This window comes from Lathyrus oleraceus, chromosome 5 (assembly GCF_024323335.1).
Source record: "Lathyrus oleraceus cultivar Zhongwan6 chromosome 5, CAAS_Psat_ZW6_1.0, whole genome shotgun sequence".
In the NCBI taxonomy this organism is placed as follows: Eukaryota; Viridiplantae; Streptophyta; class Magnoliopsida; order Fabales; family Fabaceae; genus Lathyrus; species Lathyrus oleraceus.
Genome location: NC_066583.1, coordinates 256414531 through 256440362, shown reverse-complemented (window position 1 = coordinate 256440362; position 25832 = coordinate 256414531). Strand labels below are relative to the sequence as shown.

The 25832-nt window shown below is 36.8% G+C and overlaps 1 protein-coding gene across 2 annotated transcripts; it reads left to right on the top strand.

The window, feature by feature from the left end:
• Window positions 1-201: 201 nt before the first annotated feature.
• Window positions 202-4815, top strand: LOC127083637 (boron transporter 1). 2 transcript variants are annotated; one of them, XM_051023955.1, is made up of 12 exons: window positions 202-1447; window positions 1545-1627; window positions 1724-1893; window positions 1990-2128; window positions 2249-2420; window positions 2513-2679; window positions 2784-2957; window positions 3089-3184; window positions 3282-3419; window positions 3506-3825; window positions 3992-4262; window positions 4374-4815. In XM_051023955.1, exons 1-12 carry the CDS (start codon window positions 1381-1383, stop codon window positions 4641-4643), a joined length of 2067 nt encoding a protein of 688 aa, XP_050879912.1. In that variant the 5' UTR covers window positions 202-1380; the 3' UTR covers window positions 4644-4815. The 2 variants fall into 2 exon arrangements, with proteins under 2 accessions (XP_050879912.1, XP_050879911.1); XM_051023954.1 differs by having other exon boundaries at window positions 203-1447; window positions 1701-1893.
• Window positions 4816-25832: the final 21017 nt, after the last annotated feature.

The following is a 25832-nucleotide window of genomic DNA, read 5'->3' as shown; positions in this document are numbered from 1 at the left end:
CTTTTTGAGTTGAACAAATAAACAACACACACTTCATTTATTTTGTTGGTCTTTAGATAGTTATTTACAAATATTAAACACGCAACTATCATTATCGACAACAGTTTTACCTAAACTCCTAAACAACTTGTTCATGTCTGTGTCTATGTGTCGCACTATCATTTACTACTATACTATTTTCATTCTTCATTCCAACATTTTCTTTTATATATAAATTAACTTTCTTCACACCATTCCACCACTGTCACACAAAAACACTCTCTGCACCTTCTCTTTGTTCTTCACACCTCTCGTTTTCATAACCTCCAAAAAAATCAAATTTCACCCCTTCTTCTCTTTGTTCTGTCACTCTTGCTTTGTTTCTTTGTCCCAATCTTGTTTATCATAGAATCTTCACTATTCGTGCTCCTCACTTTAATGTAACTGCAAGTTCATTTTCTTTGTTTTGCTTCAAATTGCTGTTGTTCCTTTTTGAAGTCTCTTTGCAGAAAGATGTAATTTTGATTTTAGATTAAAGTACCCTTTTGCTTTTCAATTAATGTCTGAATCCTCAAAAGTGTTCTAAACGAATCCCAACATGGAATCTCGTTAATCTAGCTGCATCTTTGAATGTTCTGTTCTGTTTAAGAATATTCTTCTTAGAGCTTTTATACTATAGAAAATGCAGGTTGTGATTATGGGTTTTCGTTAATTTTATTGTATTGCCCTCCATAGCTATACATTCAAAAACGTATATTTGATTAACTTCACTTTGAATTTGAGTGTGTGTTTGAGTGTGAAAGTGTAACATGTAACTTGTTTCTAGGTGTAAATTTTGTCTCTTTTGATAGCATATGGAGGGTTTTTATTGTATTCTAGAAGAAGGGTAGTTTTGGATCTTGGTTTTGTTATGGTTGAGTGTTAGTTTTTGAGGACAGTTTCTCACTCAACTCTTCTTGTGAAGTGTTTGTTTGACTCTCTCTGAGTTTCTGTTGGATATGTAATTCAAGTGCTTTTTGTCCAATTACACAATACAATATATGCAAAAGTTCATAAATTCTTTGAAATGTAAATTCTTTTTTCTGGATTCATTCATTCATTTTCTTCACTATGAGCCTGGTGGGCTCAACAATCAACAAATAACTACACCTTCTAGCTTTTCTGTTTAGGATGATGTTATGTAGAATTCTCCTCTCCCTGCCCGGAGTTATGTTTTATTTTCGCGTATCAGGCTTTAATTAAGTACTGTTTTACCTCTAGAGCTCTCTTGAATTGAGTCTGAAATAAGCCTCTTCCAATTGCATATTTTTCATCTTCTTTATTTTTGAGATTCAATATTAGTTCCTTGGTATTCAAAGACTTTCATGGAAGAAACATTTGTTCCTTTTCGCGGGATTAAGAATGACTTCAAAGCAAGAATTATGTGCTACAAACAAGATTGGACTAGTGGATTCCGCGCAGGTGCAAGGTTTGTGATATAACTATAAACTTGCTTGTTGTTTTTTTTACAAACATTAGAAAGAAAGTTTGTGAATGATTTAATTTTGTTGTTGTTTTATATATAGGATCCTTGCACCAACTACATACATATTTTTTGCTTCTGCAATTCCTGTTATTTCTTTTGGGGAGCAACTCGAGAGAAGTACCGGTACACAAATATTTTTGAGGTTCAGTCTCGGGTTTTATGTCATATTATATTGCTAAGAAGTTATATTATACAGATGGAACTCTCACTGCTGTGCAGACTCTTGCATCAACTGCACTATGCGGTATTGTCCACTCGGTTATTGGAGGGCAACCTCTCCTCATACTAGGTGTAGCCGAGCCAACGGTTCTGATGTATACATTCATGTACAATTTTGCAAAAGATCGCGAGGATTTAGGACACAAATTGTTCTTGCCTTGGACTGGATGGTATCTTTGGAAATCCTTGTCCGGTTTATTTTTATAAGGGAATTACTAATGAGCTGAAGTAACTTTGTCGATACTTTTTTACAAATAATGTTTTAGGGTGTGCGTTTGGACTGCACTGTTGCTGTTCTTGCTGGCTATTCTCGGTGCATGCTCCATAATCAACCGGTTCACGCGCCTTACCGGTGAACTATTTGGTCTGTTAATTGCAATGCTCTTTATGCAGCAGGCTATAAAGGTACTTTTCTTTAGTAATCTGTAACTTCTGAATACGGTTTCGGAATAGGAACTTTCTGTTAACAGTTACCTAAAATGAAACTAGTATTTGATAAGAAGGTTAATAACCTCCATTTTAAAGGGACTTGTGGAAGAGTTTGGTGTACCAAAGACACAGACAGAAGGTACCAATCAGATTGCACTCCAATCCTCTTGGCTGTTTGGCAATGGCATGTTTGCTTTAGTTTTATCGTTCGGCCTTCTTTTTACTGGTCTTGGAAGCCGCAAGGCTAGATCCTGGCGTTACGGGACAGGTATCTACTATGCTTTAGATTGTGAGTTTGCGGTAAATTATTTGTTTAATCAACATTCTCATTTTTCTAAACCAATTTGTTATATATTATAGGTTGGCTACGAGGATTTATAGCTGATTACGGTGTCCCCTTAATGATTCTCGTATGGACTGCTGTATCTTACATACCTGTCAACAAGGTCCCGAGGGGAGTCCCAAGGCGACTTTTCAGTCCAAATCCATGGTCTCCTGGTGCATACTCAAATTGGACTGTTGTAAAGGTGACTTTGATTATGTATTATGAATAATTTTTTTTATCAGTAAGAGTCGAACTCGGTACTAAAGCAGGCATGGCATGATGCTAATCTTTTGCTGCATTTTGCAGGAAATGTTGAATGTGCCTATATTGTACATTATCGGAGCATTTATACCAGCGACTATGATTGCCGTGCTTTACTACTTTGATCACAGTGTTGCATCACAACTCGCGCAGCAAAAGGAGTTCAATCTAAGAAAACCTTCGTCTTATCACTATGACTTACTACTCTTGGGATTTTTGGTATGTTTTGTTCGAAATACTTGGAAATCCATTGCAATCGCAGTTAATGGAAAAAGATAACTTATTTCGACTTTCTACTCCATCTCGTCAATATTTTTGCATTTTAAATTCTTGTCCATTTTACTTTTCAGACCTTATTCTGTGGGCTTATTGGAATCCCTCCTTCCAACGGCGTGATTCCGCAATCTCCAATGCATACCAAGAGCTTAGCTACTCTAAAACATCAGGTAAGATATTTCTTATTGACCATTGAATAAATTTACATTCTCAAATATGACTTGTTGTTGTCGTCGCTGTTATGGATATTTGTTTTGTTTGGAATAGATTTTACGGCATAAGCTTGTCTCTACTGCACGAACGAGCATGGAGAAAAACATGAACTTGAGTCAGTTTTACGAAAGTATGAAAGAAGCATATGACGTTATGCAGACACCATTGGTTTCCCAAATGCCACCCACCTTGGTAAACGTGATCATATGATTTCCAATTGATCTTGAATTTGCGATTGTTTTTTTTTTGCTTTACCTTTTGTTTTGTTCTTCAAGTAGGGGCTTAAAGAGTTGAAGGAGTCTACCGTCGCACTGGCTTCAAGTCATGGATACATTGATGCTCCTGTTGATGAAATCGTCTTTGATGTGAATAAGGATGTTGATGACCTTATGCCAGTTGAAGTTAAAGAGCAGCGCCTCAGCAATCTACTGCAGGCATCGATGGTTGCGGCTTGTGTTGCTGCTATGCCTCTTTTGAAGAAGATACCAACTTCAGTGCTTTGGGGTTACTTTGCCTTCATGGCAATTGAAAGCTTGCCGGGAAATCAATTTTGGGAGAGAATATTGTACCTTTTCACTGCTCCAAGTCGAAGATACAAGTAAGTTTATTTTCATAATCAATTTGTCACCCTTCTAAGGCTCTTTGGATCAGCGAGATTATGAAAATAAGCTGAGAACAACTTATTAAAGTTATCGCACGCTCGTTGCTCGTGACTATTAGCGGTCTGTTTTACGAGATTGATGCTTTTCTCTTTTCCTTTCTAGACTGCTGGAGGAACACCATGCCACTTTTGTTGAGACTGTGCCTTTGAAAGCAATTGCTCTGTTTACTCTGTTCCAGACAGCTTACTTGCTTCTCTGCTTTGGCATAACCTGGATACCAATCGCCGGGGTCCTCTTCCCGTTATTAATCATGCTTCTGGTCCCGGTTCGGCAATATTTTCTTCCCCATTTTTTTAAAGGACCCCATCTTCAAGAGTTGGATGCGGCATCATACGAAGAAGCACCTGCCATTGCTTTCAACATGTCCTTTGATGTAAGAGGTTTTGAATCATTTTAGTTTGATCCATCATAAGAGATTAACATAAAAATGTTTTAACCTTATCACATATCTTGTTCACAGTTTTAATGTCTATATACCTAGCAGGATCTAAGTAACCATGGAACGACAGTGAATGTCAGTGGTGGAGAAATTCTTGATGAGATTATCACGAGGAGTCGCGGAGAGATACGTCGCACTCAAAGCTCTAAAGCATCTAGTTCAACTGCAACACCAATAGGAGGAGATATAAGACCTGCTAATAGCCCGCAAATATCACGAATGATTCCTAGCCCTCGAGTAACCGCATTGAGAGGGGAAAGCAGCAGTAGTGTAGGATCAAACGGAAAGGAGTTAAAGTTAAAGCAAATTCCTTGAAAAATATCCAAATGATTCAACTTCAAAGCTAAAATGTATCTGTAACAGATTATAGTAGTACCAAGTGATGCTCTATAGGTTGTGTTTTTGACAACAACAAACAATCGACATCTTCTTGATGTCTTATCGTTTTAATCCTTACAATATATGAAACGGGCAGGAATATTTTCAAGTTGATGGAATGATGCTATTGATGAATGGTTGTTATGTTGCTGTTTGGATTTCAGTTTTATGTTGCTTAGCTTGTTTTTATGAAGGGATTATGAGACATGATACACTTTCTTGGAACCAGAAATAGATGTAATTCGTTGAAGAGGAAACTCAAATCGGCGGCGCTGATTTCCAGTGTGGTGGTGCGGGGTGGATCTGAAAGGTTAACATTGTAACTTCAAGTCAGTTTAAGATTCAAGATGAGTATAGTGAAAAGTGGAGATCAGAGAATGTATCTTGCTTTCCGTGTGAACTGACTTTATATCTTGGATCAAGTGGAGCGGATTTGAGTTGAAGTGGGTCTCAACCATTTGAGCATTTGGCCGACCAAGAACAGTTGCTCCCAGGACTTTGTCTGACACAGAAAGAATCGGAGAACCTTAAGTGATTTTGGCCGGCCTCCAAGGATGTTTTCTAATGTGAGCTAAAACTAAAACACTTGGAGTCAGTTGAAAAGTAACGGAGAACAAACACATTAAACGCATTTCCATCATTGAAACGTTTCACTGTTTTCTTTCAACATGTGGGTTGATACGACAAGTTAGATCTTGACACAACTTATAGTGTACTCGAGTGCACTAGAGTTTACTTGTGTTTTTCAGGAAGAATTCAACCATTGATTCCACACCTCTTTTCATCGCTGATTTTGATCGTTTAATTATATCTGTCTATAAATAGGGGGAGTTGATCGCTGAAAAACTTTCCACACTCCTTGGCATTCAAGTTCATTCATAGTTTCTCTTATTAGAATACATCTTCTCTTCTTCCTTTTCTAAAGTGTTCATCAGTGACAGTAGCATTTTGATCAAAGTCTCTGCCTTTCTTCGTTTACTTTGCTTCGCCCATATTCTATAACCAAATGCCCCTCTCACCTTAAGCTTTTACCTTCAGCATTTTCTGTTTTCTAGTCAAGATGAATGATAATACTGTTAACCTAGTGAGTGACTCTAAGAATGACACTTCTTCTGCTACGAAAAGGGGGTATCCCCTGATTCTCATCTCACTCCCATTGCTCACGATTGCATGCGCCAAGAAGTTATATCCCTATCTGACAATTCTGATTCGAAAAGGGTATCTGGGAACTCCTCTGATGAAGAAATTCCTTCATTTTATACTTTTGAAGCCCATTTATCAGATGAATGCGAAGAGGGATATCGTACTGAGGTCCCTATGCTCCTTGTAACATCCTAAACCCCGAAACTTATATAAAAAGAATTAATCAACAATTTAAGGTGTCACCAACGATCACTATCAAAACTCATCAAAACATGTGACAACAAGCAACGGAAATCCATAACATAATAACTTCAAATTAAACTTCATCAATAAAGTATTAAACTTTAAAACACCTAATTCAACATTAACTCTAAAACATAACAAACTCCCCGTTCCCGATGTTACAAGACCAGAACACTATAACCATTAAATTGTAAATAAAACGAAGAATAGCTCAAACAAGTCACCTTTCACACACGACAATAACTTTACTCCTGAGTATCTGCAAGATATCCATGATGGACAACATTAAGCAAAAGGGGTGAGAAATAAACTTCGATATAAACGGTGTAAAGAATGTAAAGATAGAGAAACACACACATATCATACATTTAATGCACAACCAACATCACCATAATCTCACACATATTCACAATAATACGCAACTATATGTATTGTGACTCACAACACAACGTGACACTACGCATGTGGTACACACTCATTATTTGGTTCTCTCAGAAATTAGGTCCCCCCTTCTGAGTTTGGGACAAGCCACTAGTCCCCCCTTTCGAACTAGCGGTCATGTCTCTTTCAATGAAACAACACAATGATGCATGTCCATACTAATCAATGCAACAACAATAATAAAGCTTACGACCCCCCTTCTGACCATAAACAACATGCATTGACGCACAATAGTAATTCCTCCTTATGAATTACTATCCACCAATAATAACAACAAATGCACACGAACAATACATTATTAATCATCATATAATCATGCATTTCAGTAACAATATTAGTCAGATTCACATCATATAACACATGTGAATAAATCAATTATCATTCAACAATGATAATTCTACAAAATTAATTAAATTCATAATAATTAATTAACAACATCGACAAAGCCAAACAATAGCCATTCATCATTCAAACAACATAACCATGCTGAAAATATGAATCGACAACTCAGACTTCATCAATCGGGACAAAAACACCCATTTTAACAGCATGACAAGTAGTCAGTCACCATGGTGGCGCCTGTTACCTGCGTAAACCCCCGACACGTCATCATACTGACGACCGACTTGGAAAGCCAAGCCAAGAGACCATGACGGTCTCTCAATCATAGCATTGACGACCACCAACTGCTTGAGGTGTATGACGGGTAACCTGTCATTTGGGTGACACCCGTCACCCTGCACCAGAATGCATAAAACACGAGTTGCCATGGAATTTCAATGGAAGATCCAATTTTTGGCTTCCCAATCACCCCTAACACGCCCATAATTTATACAACATAGAATGTCATCATAATAATATGCTAAATCACATAATTACACAATTGATTCACCATTGTCATCAAATTCATGTTTATGTTCAAAACTTCAAAATCCCAACAATGACATAGAATCACATACACATAAGTGTAAGAACTCAATTTTGACCCTAAGATCCCTCATGCAATCTCATCATATGCATTAGCATTGGGATCATACCTTGGCATCCTCCTTACCCCTCTTTCATTGGGTTTGTTTTAGGAGAGATCGCCAAGCACCAGGTGATTGTATCATACTTGTATTTTATCATTTCTCTAACCAAAATACCAAAAATACGTCTTTGTATTTTCCTAACTCTTTTGTAGGTAGGGCATGATCACTATTGATCTATCAAGTTCACATCTAGGGTTTAAGACCCTCATTGCTAAGAGCACAACCAAGGAATGATCCACAATGACTCTAGGGATCATATATGAGTCCCTATGATCTCTACATGTTTTTTGATCAAGATTTCTTCAAGAGTTTGGATTTGGTTTACCTGGGAAACCCTAGTTCATCTAGGTATCTAGAGTAACTTCTTCAACAAGCTTATTCACCAATTGATCAAATTTCTCAAGGGGCACTTCAAATTTCATCATCTTATGCATATATGATCTACCATGAGCCTAAAGAGTCAAGAGAATTGCAAGTTAGCAAGTTGGTCGATGGTGGTTGGCCAGATGAATTCATCTGATCAAAACTGGGTCCCCCTAGACCCTATCTCCTACAATTGTTATCATATGAAAATTATTCCAAGAGCAAAGTTACTCTAAATTACAGTCCAAACAACTTTTAAGTTAAAGTATAGAGCAAATTTTGCTTGTAAAGTCATTTTTTATATTGAAACATTAAAAGTCATTTTGTCTAAACCCTAATTTGAAAGTCAACTTCTCAAGGCCATAACTTGCTCAATTTTTATGAGATGAAAGATTTCCAAGTTGCACAATCAAATTCAAGATGTCTACTAAAACCTTTATGTTTGGAGAAAGAACTAATTCAACTTTTATGAGCATGTGATATGAGGATACATTATAGGTCATTTTGGACCAATACCATTGAACAAGTGATTTTCCTCAACTTCAAAAATGCATAACTCACTTATCCCAAATTCAAATGATGACAAATTTGTGACCATTTTGAATGTTTTTGATATAGCTATAACTTTTATGAAGACACTTTTCTTATTTGGAGCTCACATAAAAACTTAGGCAAGGTGGAATAATTGAACATGTGGCTTGACACTTAGAAAATATTTTGACATGTTGAAATTTCCAAAATTCCACCTCAAAATTCACCATGATACAAGTTCCAAATGGAAAAGTGTTCAACATAATAGTTGTTCCTCTTGATTTAAGCTTTCCAAAGAGTCCTAATTCATTCATTTTGGATAAAGTTTGAAGGATCTACGAATGACTTAAATATGGATGTATCAGTTGGCAAGAATCATGCTTCAAACATTCAAATATATTTGCCTTGCAATCCAATCTTTATTCAGACCTCATTTCAGTTGATTGTGGACCTGGTAGAGTTGCTTCATGGGCCTGCACACGCCCATGCAAGCATATACATTGCATTGCCAATTTTGGAAGTATTTTGAAGTGTGCAAATAACACTATCTTTTGCTATAAATAGAGGTCCAGTGCTTCAGTTTGAAGGACTTTGCGTGCCAACTTTTCCCCCAACCATTGAAACCCTCTCAATTCAAAGGAAAACCTGATAAATTTCAATTGAAATTTGAGTTTGAATCTCACTGTTTGGAGATTCAAAAACTCCAGGATCCAAAGCTTTGCATCACTCTTAATCCACTTCCACAAGCTCCATAAGCAAGATCAAGCACGAATTAAAGCAAGAGAGATCCAGTTCTGCACAACATTGAAGGTATTTTTCCAGATTTTTCTTCTCTTTGATTCTCTCTCAATTCTCTCTCAATTCTCTTGGATCCTTGGTTGTCTGAAGTCCTACCAATATAGACATGAAGATTGAGTTGTTTTGAGGTCAAATCGAAGCAACTCAGTTGACACACCTCAAAATTCAACTCCACGTATCTCTCTATATATTTGGAGTTAGGTTAAATTGAGGTGATATTCGTGATCTACACCATTTTTTCTTTAAGATCATGTCCTCCTTTTTTATTTATGATATGGTGATGAATGAACTAGTCCGGCCAGGGTCATCGGAGAAGATGACCGACCTTTGGCTCCGGCGATGAGCTGGAAGTGTTCAGAGCCATTGATTTGATTTAAAACATTTTAATCTGGAGCACTCATTGTGATTACCAAGCGTGTGGAATGTTGACTAGCGCGCACCATGGAACGCACGCTATCTACCACTTGATCCGCCACCTCAATTAATGAGGGAGATCAAGTGGTCCACGTTTTTTTGATTATCTGATTTTTATTTTTATTCCTTTATTTTTCATTAATTCATATTAATTTTAATATTGATCCAAAAAATATGAGAGTTTCACAAATACTTTTTAAATAAAATCCTCTTTCATTTTCTGAATTAAAATTATTTTTTGGATCATTATTAATATTTTTCATGATTTAATTGATTTTGTGAATATTTTTTTAATTGTTTAAAAATACTTTTAAGTCTCCAAAAATTCTGAAATTTTTTCTCCAAGGTCCTTTGACCTTGTTTGACCTATGATAAATCTCATGGCCATTTCTTTGGTGTTTTGATGAGGTTTTAGGAAATTGACCAACCATATTTAATTTAATGCATTATTTTTAATATTTTTAATTAATTAAATGCCAAATTAATTGTGTAGAGACATTTCAATTGACTTTGTGAGTTTAACTTGTGTTGTTGGGCCTTGGTCAAGGTTGATTTGACTTTGTTAGGTTAAGATCATTGGATTTAGGGGATTGATGGAATGTACATTCCATCTCCCAAAATGAATGAATGATCTTTACTTGGTAAAAGTCCTCCTTTGTCCAATTTGTGTTTGATCCATTCCCCCTCCCTATTCATCTCATTCCCCTTATTTATGCATTCATGTCATGGACCTATGATATCTCAATATCCTAAGGCTAGCTGATTGCAAAATCAACATAAGTATGGATGAGATTAGACCCACCATTTTGCATATTCTTTTTGTGTGTGGTATGTTTCATGAGCATAGTTCATCATACTATGTCTCTAACATGTATTAACACCAAAATTCTATTGCCCGACCTCAAATAGTTGTGACTTCTACATAAGTCCAATTACGATTGCTTGACATATAGTTAAATTTTGACACAAAAGGCATAGCATTCTAGTTAGTGAGATTGTAAGTCTCCCCTCTTTCATGGTATTGTGTGGAAACATGGCCTTTTTTCCTTCCTTTGGAATATGTCTTGGTTCAAGGATCAATGCTTGTGATAAGTGGGTTGAATGTTCTCCAAAGAATAACTTAAACAAAAAAAAGCAAAGCAAAAACAATACTAACTTCTAACTCATTAACAACTAACATTTAATTTCAAGTCATTACTTTTAATGCAATTTAATTTTTGAGCTTTATTCATTTGCCATTATTCATACCATTCAAATTGTTTATGTTAATGTCATTTTTACTTTGTCCACTTGGACCATATTTTGTGATATTTTTGTGTGTGTATATTGTGTTTGTTGATGTGGTCTTTGACTATTAATGTACATAATAAGAACAAAAACCCTAAAAAGTATCTTGTGTGGACTGTTGGTTTGATCTGAGATAATTGGACTTAGAATTTAGGCAACACTCCCTATGCAAAAGGATTTGGCCAATGCCAACTTTCATGTAACAAAGTGCTTGAAATTTGAAACTTCATCTGATACATCATTGAAGATCCATCTGAGTTCATCTGCAACATAATCATGGTGAAGCTGTTATATTGAACCTGTGATTTGTGTCACCTTGAAACTCATCTGCTACATGGGTAAATTTGAAGAAGATCATGGAGTTGCTAAGCTTGGATGTGGCTATCTTTATTTGATACCTTGCTCTTCAAGTTGATATTTTGTGCATTGTTTGTTGTTTGATTCTAAAGTCCAAGGGAAATTTGGGTTTCTATATGACATTCTTGTCTATTGGACTTCAGCCCATTGGTCAGATCTTTTCAACTCTCAACTTTTAAATTTGTGCTTAGGATTAGTCTCTCCATCTCCTCCCTACTTCTTTAATTTCAAAATCTCTCCCTCCTTTTAAAATCTTCTTTGCTTGTGTTTGTTGATTTCTAAACTTTGACCATTTTTGTAAATTAGAAACTTTGGCCTTATGCCATTGCATTTTCAAACTCTTTTCTTAATCAAACTTGTAAATATACTTAATTATACTTGACTTAAAATTTTCAAAAAGCCAAAAAGAACTAATACTCATTCAAACCATTTTTAGGCCTTTGTGCCTTTTAAACTTAAATTTTTATTAAAAATAATGCACTCACTTGGAAATTGATACCACGAACTACGAGGTTTTGATCCCTCATTTTTATGTTGGTACGTAAGCACAAGTCCAAAGGTCTTATCAAACACAAAAATATAATTAATGAATTATTTTCTCATAATAATAATAATAATAATAATAATAATAATAATAATAAAAAGCACACAATACTAAATAATTAAATAAAAATACGATTTATTTGATTAAATAAATTAATCAAATTTTTGGGTGTTACACCCCTTCCCATTTTGACCGAGGAGGAAATACAAGCTAATAAGTGGATTAGAGAACGCGCTGATGATTTTGTCCAACTTTACTTTAGAGCCAACAACCTTGAACTAATCGATGCTGAAATGAGGACCCACTTAGAACTTCAGGGTTAGTCAGATGTAGTTTCCTGGATCACATTCGACGAGCAATCTTGAGTCGACCACCTGGCCTAGAGAGATGTGAGAATGGCGGAGACAACCGATGCGGTTAGGTACGACTGGGTGGATGAAAATGTAGTAGGTACCTCGTATGCTATGAATACTGAAGCAACGGTAGAGGCTACTGGCATCTTGGTCAGTAACCCTTATTACTAGTCGGTTCTTCCAGTGGGTCCGAAGAAAAGGATATGCAACTCTTTTGACAACTGTGTGGTCCCACTTTATGAGTGTATATGCACAAGGATAGGGTTATGACTTCCTTTTTCTAACTTTGAGGTGGATGTCTTGAAGCATTTAAAGGTTGCCTCTTCCTAGCTTCATCTGATGTCCTAGGCTTACATAAAGGTATTCAAGAGTTGTGTTGAGCATAAGTCTTTGAATCCTTAACTCGAGCTATTTTCAACTTATTCTACATGGTTCACACCTCTTAGGAAAACTACCGCGACCAAAGGCTCATTAGTTTCTTCTCGGACGAGCCTTTGTTCAACCATTTCACATGGGGCTAGGGCTTCTTGATGGTGATACCCCTTACACAAGAGGCTTATTTCACCTTCTACTACTCCCCTACTGAATCTTCTCGCTTATGTAAAGGCGCATTTTTGAATTATTGGTCCTCACCCCATTCTCGTCAACATGTCCATTTCTACCGCACCAAGATAGGTTCTCTTTCCCCTCACGAGGTGACGATGAAAGGGGACTTATCCACTTAGTTCCAAGGGCTTGGCTATGAAGAAGGGTTTGTCCCCTATGAGGTGCCTTTTTCCAAAGTGAAGAAGAGGAGAATTGACATTTACGCCATCATGAGTGCATTCATCCAGAAGTAGGGGAGAGAGATTTTTTGTAAGAACGAAGTCCTATATTTTTTTTTGCTTACATGTGTAATTTCTTTGTGCAGATAACATGACAAGTTGAAGATGTTACACGACCTTGCCAGTGACCAAGGTATCAAGATTGATCCTATTGGCAAGGTTGTAGTTCCTCCTCCTAAGACCACTTGTTCTACTCTGACCATTCCCTTTATCTCAACCATCGAGACCACTGCCGATGTCCCTAGGGTCGACCAACTTCTCATTGCTGCGACCATTTTTATTGCATAGGATACGCCCTCGTTCCTATATCAACAAATAGGGACCGGAATGTAGATCAACACTCCCCCTAGAAGAGGGTTCTCCCAAATAGACCCATTTGATCGGGGAGGCTTTATTGGGAGAGGTAACTTCCTTCTTGTGGATGCATGCCTTTCTTCTTTCCCAACTTGCTCACACTCTTGAGGAGGTTACTATCGTTGTATTGACGGAGGACCTGTCCTTCTTCCAAAACCTCTATGAGGAGGACAAGATGAAACTCCTATCTGAGATCACCTACAACATGTTCCAAACTTATTCTCTATTCTCTTTGGTTGCTGCTGGCAAGGAAGATGTCTTGGCAGCTGGCAATCCTTCCAAGGAGAGAGACACTTGTAAAGTTAAGTGCTAGACTATGAAGCAGAAGTGCTTTACTTTTCAAAAGGAGTTGGTTGAGCTGAAGGAGAAGGCCAAGCTTGCTGACTCTTTGAAAAGATGAGGTGAAAAACCATAATTCTCCTTCTACTTGGTAGCATGGATATCTGAGCTGGAATTGCTATTGAGGAAGAGAAGAAGCAGTATAAGAGGCTTTTGATGTTGTTGGTAATATGAACCACAATGTGGAGGAGGATCAAAAAACTATTCAACAGGAGGTCGAGGCTCATGTCGAGACTATGACGACTCTTGAAAGTGAGGTTTCCTTTCGGGGGACGTTTCAGGATTCCCTCCAACATATGATGTAGGCCATGTATGGGGTCCACAAATAAGTCTTGGAACATACGAGGGGGTTCTCCCCTACCACTCCTATTCCTATCAAAGAATTGGGCTCCTTCAAGGCTGCTCTCGAGGGGAATCTGGAGGGGAATCCAGATACTTTGGGTCTAGGTGTTGTAGCTTGACTATTTCTTATTTTTCTTTGTATTGTCTTTTCTTGTTCCTGTAATATGTTCCAAGTCATTGTGCCTTGAAAGTAATGACAATATTTATATAATATATCTTTACCTTAGTGATTTGTAGATTTGTTTAGCTTTGAGTTCTATATTTGGATCTATTTTATTGTTATTGTGTAGCACTTATGGTTGTTTGCGATTTGTTGCAGTGACAGGGTTTGCTTGTCATCCATGCAATGTAAAGTTTGTTTTCCTCATGGGCATCACCGATGATCACCGGTGGCTACGAGTCAGATCCTTTGATCTGCTTTGGGTGCGAGAACCCTTATGGCTTGCCTTTAGGAGGAGAAAAGGTGCCTTATTACATGAAATTATTTAATGTTTCCTTTGATCTTGCTTGACAATGGTATCTTGTAATTCATGGTTTAGCGAATTAAATGTTGTTTGCTACCATTGTTGGTTGTTGCGTTTGTTCATTGTAATTAGCATCCACTAATCTAGTGTTTGTTTTGTTTTTTGTAGTTAACATTCATTGATTTAGCGTGTTTTTTTTCCAGCAGTGAGGCATGTGTAAGTTTTGCGTGCATAACCTAAGAGGGGATGAGTTAGGTTTAAAGTTGTTTTTAGAGATTTATGATACTTTTTCGGTTTCTTGAAATTTTCAAGAATTATGAACGATGAACGAATGATAAACAAAAAAGTAAAGTGCAGTAAAGTAAATGAATACAATGGTATATACTAGTTCCTCTTATCAACCAAGGGTACATCTAGTCCCCTGATACCCCATAAGAGATTTTCACTATTGTTAGATCTTTGTACAAGCCTCACACCAAGTCTTCTCCTATAATCTTCTAACAAAAACAAAGAAGTACACCACTTTCTTGATTTCACAAAAACACCAAAAACTATGGTGGACTTTAAACCACCCTGATTCAAAGGATATTTTCCGAAAAATAGAAAAAAACACCACTTCCTATTTGTAAACACTTTTAGAAAGTACACTCAATTTCTTTAAAAACAATTTATGACCACACACTTGGTGATCAGTTTACAACAATTGAACAAATTTGAATAAATGAAGTTGTTCTTAACACATACATACCCACCATAATGAATACCATAATTTCTTATGTAGCAAGTATTAGAAGTATGACATTTTGCATTACAATAAAAACAAACAGGTCTAAACACATGATTCCTTTTATTGACATAAAATTTATTTCTATCATAAGACCTTTTATGATGACTTACAACATGTTCTTTCTTTGATTCCTTATTGTTGAATTTGCTAGTAGCCTTTACAAAATTAGTTTGACTTGAACTAGATTTATCAAAATTAGAAAAGCCAACTTCACATTTATTATTTGAAAATTTGTGACTATTCAACACATTATTCAAACCAATTTTTCCTTTTCATATTTGGCAATGACTTAATTTAATTTCACAACTTTTGACTCAAAAAACGAACATGTATTGCATGCTGAATTTTTTATTAAGTCTAACTCCAACTTTATGATATTAGTCTCACTTTCTAGATTTAAAATAGTTTTCTTTTTATTTGAAAATTTTCTAGAAATTATCAAAAATTCATCATGTAATTCATTAAAAGCACTTTGTAATTCATCATATGAATGTCTATAATCAATTTAATAATCACTAACCTCATATTCTTTATCACTTGAATGATGTAATTCCATCAATGTATTGCTTGCATGATCTTCATCTAAAGATGAACTTATTTCATTGTCATCCCATACTGGATATGCTTTCTTTGGCCTTTTTGCCTTATAGCTATTGAATTTATTCTTATTTTGAAGTGTAGGTCATTCACTTTTAACGTGTCCTCTTTCTCCGCATTCAAAGTAGTAATCTTCCTTTTTATGATTATTTTTGACTCATTTCTTTTGTTATTTCCTTTCTCAATAGTTTTTTGAATTTCTTGTTTAGAGCATCATCTCTAAAAATACGATTTACGGAAGCCATATTCTGGATCTAAGGAACAAGTTACTAATAATCCGCTATGAAGTCAAATGTAATTTTTAACTGCACAACCTAAGAGGGAGGTGAATTAGGTTTAAAGATGTTTTTAGATATTTATGATACTTTTATGGTTTCTTGAAATCTTATGTAATTACGAACAATGAACGAATGATAAGTTAAGTGAAGTAAAGTAAAGTAAATGAACACAATGATGTATAATAGTTCCCCTTATCAGCCAAGGGTACATCTAGTCTCCTCACACCCCGTGCTAGATTTTCACTATTTTTAGATCTTTGTACACGCTTCATACCAGGACTTCTCCTACAATCGTATAACAACAACAAAGAAGCACACCACTTTTAATATACAATTCAATATATATATATATATATATATATATATATATATATATATATATATATATATATATATATATATATATATATATATATATAATATATATATATATATATATATATAATATATATATATATATATATATATATATATATATATATATATATATATATATATATATATATATATATATATATATATATATATATATATATATATATATATATATATATAGATGAACTTTAAGTGCTCATAAATTTGAATGAAATTTTTTCAATGATATGTGAAATTCTAGTAACAGACTATCGATGTCACCTTGGATGTTATGACATCCAATTCTGCGTAGACAGGTAATGTATGCAGAAAGTAAATGTAAAAAGCAGTAAATGACACAGAGAATTGTTTACCCAGTTCGGTGACAAACACACCTACTATGGGGGCTACCAAGTCAGGGAGGAAATCAACTATAAGAGGTATTAATTCAGGACTTAAACCAACAGTTTAATCCTATCACTTAAGACCTACCCAATGCAATTTCAATCTAAACTAAGACCTGAGTACCTACTCACTCCCCCTCAATCACAGGAGTGATTACAACCATTAAGAATTTTAAAGTCAATGGTGAAGATATACTTCAAACAACTCTTGATTGTGCTTAAAAGCTTTAATCAAGAAACACAGTACTCACGCTTAAAAGCTTAGAGTGACACAACAATTACAACACAATAAACACCCTAGTCCAATGCAATCATCTAGGTGATAATTGCTTGGCTCACAAGTAAAACCTAATTCAAGGTACAATGGAAGTACAACAAGGATACATAATGATATATTGAATTCTTCACGCTTCAAATCCCTCAATTGCTGAAAGTAGGATTGCCATCCTTTTATAATGCAGTACTTGGGCCTTGTACTTGAATTTCCTAAAATTAAGGTTAAGCAAGTTAACCTAATTTCCACACATTAGGGTGATAACAAAGAGGCTATATGTTAGGTCTCTTAATTTTAGCACAACTGTTAGTTTCCTGAAAATCAGCCTACTGTTAGTTTCCTGAAAATCAGCCTGAGATAAATACTGAAACATAACAGAAAAATTAGCCTATACTTTAGCATCTGCTGTCAGGGATGAATGTCATAACATTCAGTTTGACATCCAGAAAATGTTGTCATGAATGTATGTCATAACATTCAGTTTGACATCCAGTAAATCCTGTATTAGCTAATCTTGCAACATACTACTTAAGCATGTCATGACATCAGTCAAGACATCTAAGTACAATAAGTGTTTTAACAAAAAATGCATCCAATCAAAAACATCTACAGACTCCCCCTTTGGCAAATTTTTGGCTAAAACAACTTGGCATCACAACAGAGTTCACAGCAGCAGAAAGCACACATCCAAGCAGAGAATCAAATTAGCTAATACACTTAGCAAACATAGAAGTTAAACTTCAAACAGCAGCATCATAAGAGAAGATCAAGCAGAGAGCAAACAACAACATAACCTCTTGTTTAGAGGATCTTCAACTTCAAAGAAATCTGTTGTCCTGGGGTACAAGTGTTACTCCCCCTTTTTGTCAAAAATGTTGCCAAAGCAACACTTAATATTACAGACCAAAAAACATAAAAATACAAGCAGTTATCAGAAACACAAGAAATGTTCTAGTCATCTGACTCAGGGTCAACATCATCATTTGTGCCATCATCAGGACTGGCATCTGCTTCTGCCTCTTCACCTTGTCTTTCAGCTTCTTCTGCAACAGCAGCAGCTTCACCAAATTCTCCACCATCAGCTAGCACATCACCTTCAGTCATCTCCAAAGAGCTAATCATTTTTTCCAAGTTCAGCTTCCTTGCCTCTAATTCCCTGCAGGTTTCTTTGAGCATTGCAATGACAACAGCTTTACCTGGCTGATTGCTTACACGTGTTGTCTCACCTGATGTCATGACAATGTCAGGGACATGGGTACCTAGGAACAACTTATGATTGAAAGACATAGGGCTGTCTCTTTTCTTCACAGAATCATTCTCAGTTAAGATGTTTGGAAACTGATTCAAAACAATACCACAAATGAGAGAAGGAAAGGCTATAGGACCCTTCACACTGAAGCTTTCTGCATGCTTCAAAGTTTGATCAAAAATATAGAAGACATAGTCAAATTTGGCTTTGGTTCCAACAACATATATAAACTTTCCAAGCATTACAGCAACTGTAGATTTATGATTGGTGGGCACCCAATTAGCAGCTCCAATCTTGTGCAACATTGCATACTTGACACTCAGTTTACTTGCCACCGATTTTCCTTTGAGAGGCCACTTCCTTACCTGATTAGCAGTGATGACTTGACCGATTTTGTTGTCAGTCACCTCAAGCTCAGGTTGAGCTTCATCAGGCCTTCCCAAATACTTGTTGATCACTGAAGGAGAGAAATTTACACACTTGCCTCTCACATACACTTTCCTGAATTCCTTAGACTTGCCATCAACATATTCTTCATACAAATTAACAATAAATTCCTTTACCAACATCTCATAGCACTTTGAAAACTGAGTCACAGTCTTCATTAAACCAGCCTCTTGAATAAGATCCATAATATCCTTACAGTCTAGGACATTCTGAGCTAATTTCCTTTCCAAAGCCAGCCTCTTCTGATAAACATATTTCCACCTGTTTACACTTGAATCAAAATGAAAAGATATGTTGTCAATTGGTACCTCAGGGACACTAGCTGCGAGCTTGCTAGTGGTTGGCTTCTTCTTTGACAGAATGTTAGAGACATTACAAGGAACATCTGAGTCAGACTCAACAACAACAAACTTGGTCTTCTTTTTCTTGGGCACCACTTTGCTCCAAGATTTGGTTGGACCATGAACTTTCCTCTTGAGGGAACTCTCGACTGCCACCGTTGTCTTTGAAGAGGTTGGAACATCAATATTCTTTCTGGGGGACCTTTGAGCCACAGTTTTCTTTTCTCTCCTAGTCCTAACCCTTTTGGCTATGCTAGGGAGGACAGAGGACAACAACTCATTATCAGAAAATTCCTCCAGGTCTACTGTTTCAGCCTCACAGTTAGGGTTGTCACTGACATCATGAGTGACATGAACTTCCTCACCAGCCACATTATCTAAGGGTTTGTCAACATTTGACTCCTTATGGGCATCAGTTTGCTCAACATCATCAGAGATATTCTTTCCTAAAGACTCAGTATTTTCTTGATCAGCAACACTATCAGGTTCAATAGTGTTTAAGGGAATGGAAACCCCAGGTACCTCAAGATTTCCAGACAGTATTCCAGTCACCATAATGGCAATGGTATTGTGAACATACCTGGAACCTTCTTTGGTCCGTTCCTCAAGAACAATGGATGAGGAGAAGCCTGATACAGTTTCTTTAGGTCTTCTTGCATGTGGGTTATTCACAGAGTCAACAACAGGATCTTCTCTGTTAGGGTTGCTTGGTTTAGCGCTAGGAGAACAATGCATGTTCTTGGAAGGAGAAGAGTTGGATTATTGAGACATGATGAGTATCTTAGAGACGAAATGAAAAATTTCTCTGAGAGGATGCTTGCGTGAATGGAAGCTGAAAGAGTGGAAGAAGTAACGCTTGTTGCAAGTGAAATAACTATTATCTGTTGACCAATCAGAGCATACTTTCAATTGTTTAATAATTTGAAATATTAAACAGTAAATTCCTAACATCCTTAGTTGCTATAATTCCTTAGAAAGACATATTCCCAACTTGCCCCTTAAATTTTCAAACTGAGTAACATCCAAAGCCTTTGTAAATATGTCAGTAAGTTAATGTTCAGTTGCCACATGTTCCAAGGTAATCACTTTGTATTCTACCAGATCTCTTATAAAGTGATGTCTAATGTCAATATGTTTGGTCCTGCTGTGTTGGATAGGATTCTTTGAAATGTTGATGGCACTGATATTGTCACAGAATAATGCCATGACATTCAAAGTGACATTGTACTCAGTCAGCATCTGTTTCATCCATACCAGTTGGGAACAACTGCTTCCAGCTGCTATGTACTCAGCTTCTGCAGTGGATAATGATACACAGTTCTGTTCCTTGCTGAACCAGGATATGAGATTGTTTCCCAAGAAGAAACATCCTCCTGATGTGCTTTTTCTGTCATCAGCACTCCCAACCCAATCAGCATCATAATACCCAGATAAGATAGGCTCAAAGCCATGAGAGTGGAGCATACCATAATCACAAGTCCCATTAATATACTTGAGAATCCTCTTGACTTGATTTAAGTGACTCACTTTGGGTTCTGCTTGGTATCTAGCACACACACCAACTGCATAGGCAATATCAAGTCTACTAGCAGTTAGATATAGTAGGCTACCTATCATGCTTCTATACAAGCATTGATCAATACTAGAACCTCCTTCATCTTTAGTTAACTTTAAATGAGTAGGTGCAGGAGTTCTTTTGTGACTAGCATTATCCATACCAAACTTCTTAACTATGTTCTTGGCATATTTGCTTTGGGAGAGAAACATAGAATCTTCCATCTATTTAACTTGCAGTCCAAGAAAATAATTCAATTCCCCAACCAAACTCATTTCAAATTCAGATTGCATCTGGTTAACAAAATGTTTCACCATTCTATCTGACATTCCACCAAAGACAATATCATCCACATATATTTGGGAAATCATGATTTTTCCATCTTCATCCTTCACAAATAAAGTCTTACCTATCCCTCCTTTTCTGTAACCATTAGTAGTCAGAAATTCAGTCAGCCTCTCATACCAAGCTCTAGGAGCTTGCTTCAATCCATACAGAGCTTTCCTCAACTTGTACACATGTTTTGGTAGATTAGGATCACTGAACCCTTTAGGTTGTTCCACATAGACTTTTTCATTCAAGTAGACATTTAAAAAGGCACTCTTCACATCCATTTGGAACAATTTGAACTTCAGAATGCAGGCAACACCTAACAGCAACCTTATTGACTCAAGTCTTGCAACAGGTGCAAAAGTCTCATCAAAATCAACCCCTTCAACTTGAGTATACCCTTGTGCCACTAGTCTTGCTTTATTCCTAGTGATTACTCTTTTCTCATCAGACTTGTTCTTGTAAATCCACTTGGTACCAATGATGTTAGTCCCTTCAGGTCTTGGAACTAACTCCCATACTTCATTCCTTTTAAACTGCTCCAGTTCATCTTGCATAGCATTGATCCAATATTCATCAGTCAGAGCTTCTTTCACATTTTTTGGTTCAACCTTGGATACAAAGCAGGAATTTGAGTTATTCTCCCTTGATCTGGTAATCACACCACTATTGGGATCTCCTATGATAAGCTCCTTAGGGTGGTCTTTCTGAATCCTGATAGAAGGCACCTTGTTGGATGCTTCTAACTCAAGTCCAGGAGGAGTATCCTGTACATTTTCTGTTGAAGTCTCAAGGAATGTTCCAACATCCTCTATGACATTGGATTCTTCATCTTTATCATCAACAATAACATTTATGGATTCCATCAGGACATTAGTTCTGGAGTTGAACACCCTGTATGCTCTGCTGTTAGTAGAGTATCCCAGGAATATACCCTCATCACTTTTGGGGTCCATTTTTCTTCTCTGTTCACGATCTGTAAGAATGTAACATTTGCTCCCAAAGATATGAAAGTACTTCACAGTAAGTTTTCTGCCTTTCCATAGTTCATACAGAGTGGAAGAGGTTCCCTTTCTCAGGGTAACTTTTTTGTGAACATAGCAAGCTGTATTCATAGCTTCAGCCCAAAAGTGCATAGGAAGCTTCTTTGCATGAATCATAGCTCTAGCAGATTCTTGAATAGATTTGTTCTTCCTTTCAACTACTCCATTTTGCTGAGGAGTAATAGGTGAGGAAAACTCATGACTTATTCCTTCAGATGAGCAGAAATCATCAAAGTTGGAATTCTTAAACTCCTTTCCATGGTCACTTCTTATTCTGATAACACTACTATCCCTTTCTCTTTGGAGTCTTATGCATAGATCTTTGAAGACATCAAATGCATCTGATTTTTCTCTGATGAAGCTTATCCATGTGTATCTGGAATGGTCATCAACAAACACATAAGCATATCTCTTCCCACCAAGACTTTCAACCTGCATAGGTCCCATTAAGTCCATGTGCAAAAGTTCCAGAGTTTTGGATGTTGTAGGATGTCCAAGCTTAGGATGTGACATCTTGGTTTGCTTGCCAACCTGACATTCTCCACAGACTTTTCCTTCATCAATAAGCAGCTTTGGGATTCCTCTAACTGCTTCCTTGGATATGATCTTCTTCATTCCTCTTAAATGAAGATGTCCAAGTCTTCTATGCCACAACTTCACTTCCTTTTCTTCCTTGGCTGAGAAGCACATTGATGAGTCGTTTGAGACTTTAGGTTCCCATAGATAGAAGTTATCTTTGGATCTGGATCCTCTCATAACTTCCTTATTTTCTCCATTTGTCACAACACATTCTTCCTTAGTGAAGTGTACATAGAAGCCTTGATCACATAGCTGGCTTATGCTGATGAGATTAGTAGTTAGTCCTTTTACTAACAACACAGTATTCAGTTCTGGAACTCCAGGACTGTCCAGCTTACCAACACCTTTGATTTTTCCTTTAGCTCCATCACCAAAGGTCACATAACTGGTAGTATGAGGTTGTATATCTACCAATAAGTTATTCATCCCAATCATATGTCTTGAGCAACCACTATCAAAATACCAGTCTTCTTTGGTAGATGCCCTTAGAGATGTGTGAGCTATTCTAGCAACCCATTGTTGTTTCTTGATAGGGGCATTATGCTTAGGTGCCTTCTGCTTAGGTCTGACTTGAGGGGTCTGCTTAGGATAACCATGCAACCTGTAACAGAAGGGTTTTATGTGACCAAATCTTCCACAGTAGTGGCATCTCCATCTTTGAAATTTCTTCTTTTGATGGTTAATCCTCCTGTTTCCATGATGTTGTAACATTGGTTGTGACTTCTGCTTGATTTTCTGAACTTCAGCCTTTGAGCTTTTGAATTCAGATGAGGATTCCTTAACAAAGCCTAAACCAGACATGGTTCCTGATTTCTGTCCCACCTTTAGAATTTCTTCCAAAGTGTCAGTTCCTTTATTCAGCATTCTGATGGACTTTGTCATTTGATCTAGCTTAGAGGTCAGCAAGGTATCTCACCATTTAGATCATCTATGACTGTCAGATGCTTCTTCTTCTCAGCTTCCAGCTCCTTGATAAGTTTCTTCTGCTTTTCTCCTTGTAGACACACTTCTGCACTTTTGACACATAACTCTTTATATGAAGCAGCAAGTTCATCAAATGTAAGTTCATCTCCACTTGAGTCATCATCAGAGGCACAGACACTAGTTAGTGCAGTGACATGTTTTGCAGATTCTCCTTCTGATTCACTCTCAGAGTCTCCCTCAGACCAGGTGACAGATAGTCCATTCTTTTGCATCTTGAGGAAGGTAGGACATTCAGCTCTAATGTGTCCAAAACCTTCACATCCATGACACTGGATTCCCTTGCCTTGGTTGGACTTTTCTTCAGATTCTGATCTTCTACTGATGTCAGATGAAGTGTTCTTGACATTTGGTCTACCTTTTTGATCAATCTTCTTTATGAACTCGTTGAACTGTCTTCCAAGCATGGCTATAGCTTCTGATATACTTTCATCACCTCCAATATTTCCTTCTTTTGAATCCTCTTCAGTATTTGATACAAAAGCTATGTTTTTGTTTTTCTTTTCAACATTCTCACACAAGCCCATTTCAAAAGTTTGGAGAGAACCAATAAGCTCATCAACCTTCATATTGCAGATATCTTGAGCCTCTTCTATAGCAGTAACCTTCATGACAAATCTCTTGGGAAATGATCTGAGAATCTTTCTTACAAGTTTTTCTTCAAACATTTTCTCTCCTAAGCCTCTAGAAGTGTTGGCAATTTTAAGAATATTCATGTGGAAGTCATGAATAGTCTCATCCTCTTTCATCCTCAGATTTTTAAACTTAGTAGTCAGCATCTGGAGTTTAGACATCCTTACCTTGGAGGTACCTTCATGAGTTGTTTTGAGAGTATCCCAAACTTCTTTAGCCAGTTCACAGTGATGCACCAGTCTGAAAATGTTCTTATTTATCCCATTGAACATTGCATTCAAAGCCTTAGAGTTTCCAAGGGCTAATGCCTCTTGCTCTTTGTCCCACCCTTCTTCAGGAATTTGCATAATGATTCCATCTTTACCTGTCTTCGTTGGATGTTCCCATCCTTTGTTGACAGCTCTCCAGACCTTGCTATTCAGAGACCTCAAGAAGGCTATCATACGAGGTTTCCAGTCATCATAGTTAGAACCATCCGACATGGGTGGTCTATTTGAGAATCCTACATCCTTGTCCATGGTACTAGAAAGTAACGTCCCTAGATCTCACCCAGAAATTAACAGGCAGGGTGCCTGCTCTGATGCCAATTGAAATTCTAGTAACAGACTATCGATGTCACATTGGATGTTATGACATCCAATTCTGCGCAGACAGGTAATGTATGCAGAAAGTAAATGTAAAAAGCAGTAAATGACACAGAGAATTGTTTACCCAGTTCGGTGACAAACACACCTACTCTGGGGGCTACCAAGCCAGGGAGGAAATCCACTATAAGAGGTATTAATTCAGGACTTAAACCACCAGTTTAATCCTATCACCTAAGACCTACCAAATGAAATTTCAATCTAAACTAAGACCTGAGTACCTACTCACCCCCCCTCAATCACAGCAGTGATTACAACCATTAAGAATTTTAAAGTCAGTGGTGAAGATATACTTCAAACAACTCTTGATTGTGCTTAAAAGCTTTAATCAAGAAACACAGCACTCACGCTTAAAAGCTTAGAGTGACACAACAATTACAACTCAATAAACACCCTAGTCCAATGCAATCATCTAGGTGATAATTGCTTGGCTCACAAGTAAAACCTAATTCAAGACACAATGGAAGTACAACAAGGATATATAATGATATATTGAATTCTTCATGCTTCAAATCCCTCAATTGCTGAAAGTAGGATTGTCATCCTTTTATAATGCAGTACTTGGGCCTTGTGCTTGAATTTCCTAAAATTAAGGTTAAGCAAGTTAACCTAATTTCCACACATTAGGGTGCTAACAAATAGGCTATATGTTAGGTCTCTTAATTTTAACACAGCTGTTAGTTTCCTAAAAATCAGCCTGCTGTTAGTTTCCTGAAAATCAGCCTGAGATAAATACTGAAACATAACAGAAAAATTAGCCTATACTTTAGCATCTGCTGTCAGGGATGAATGTCATAACATT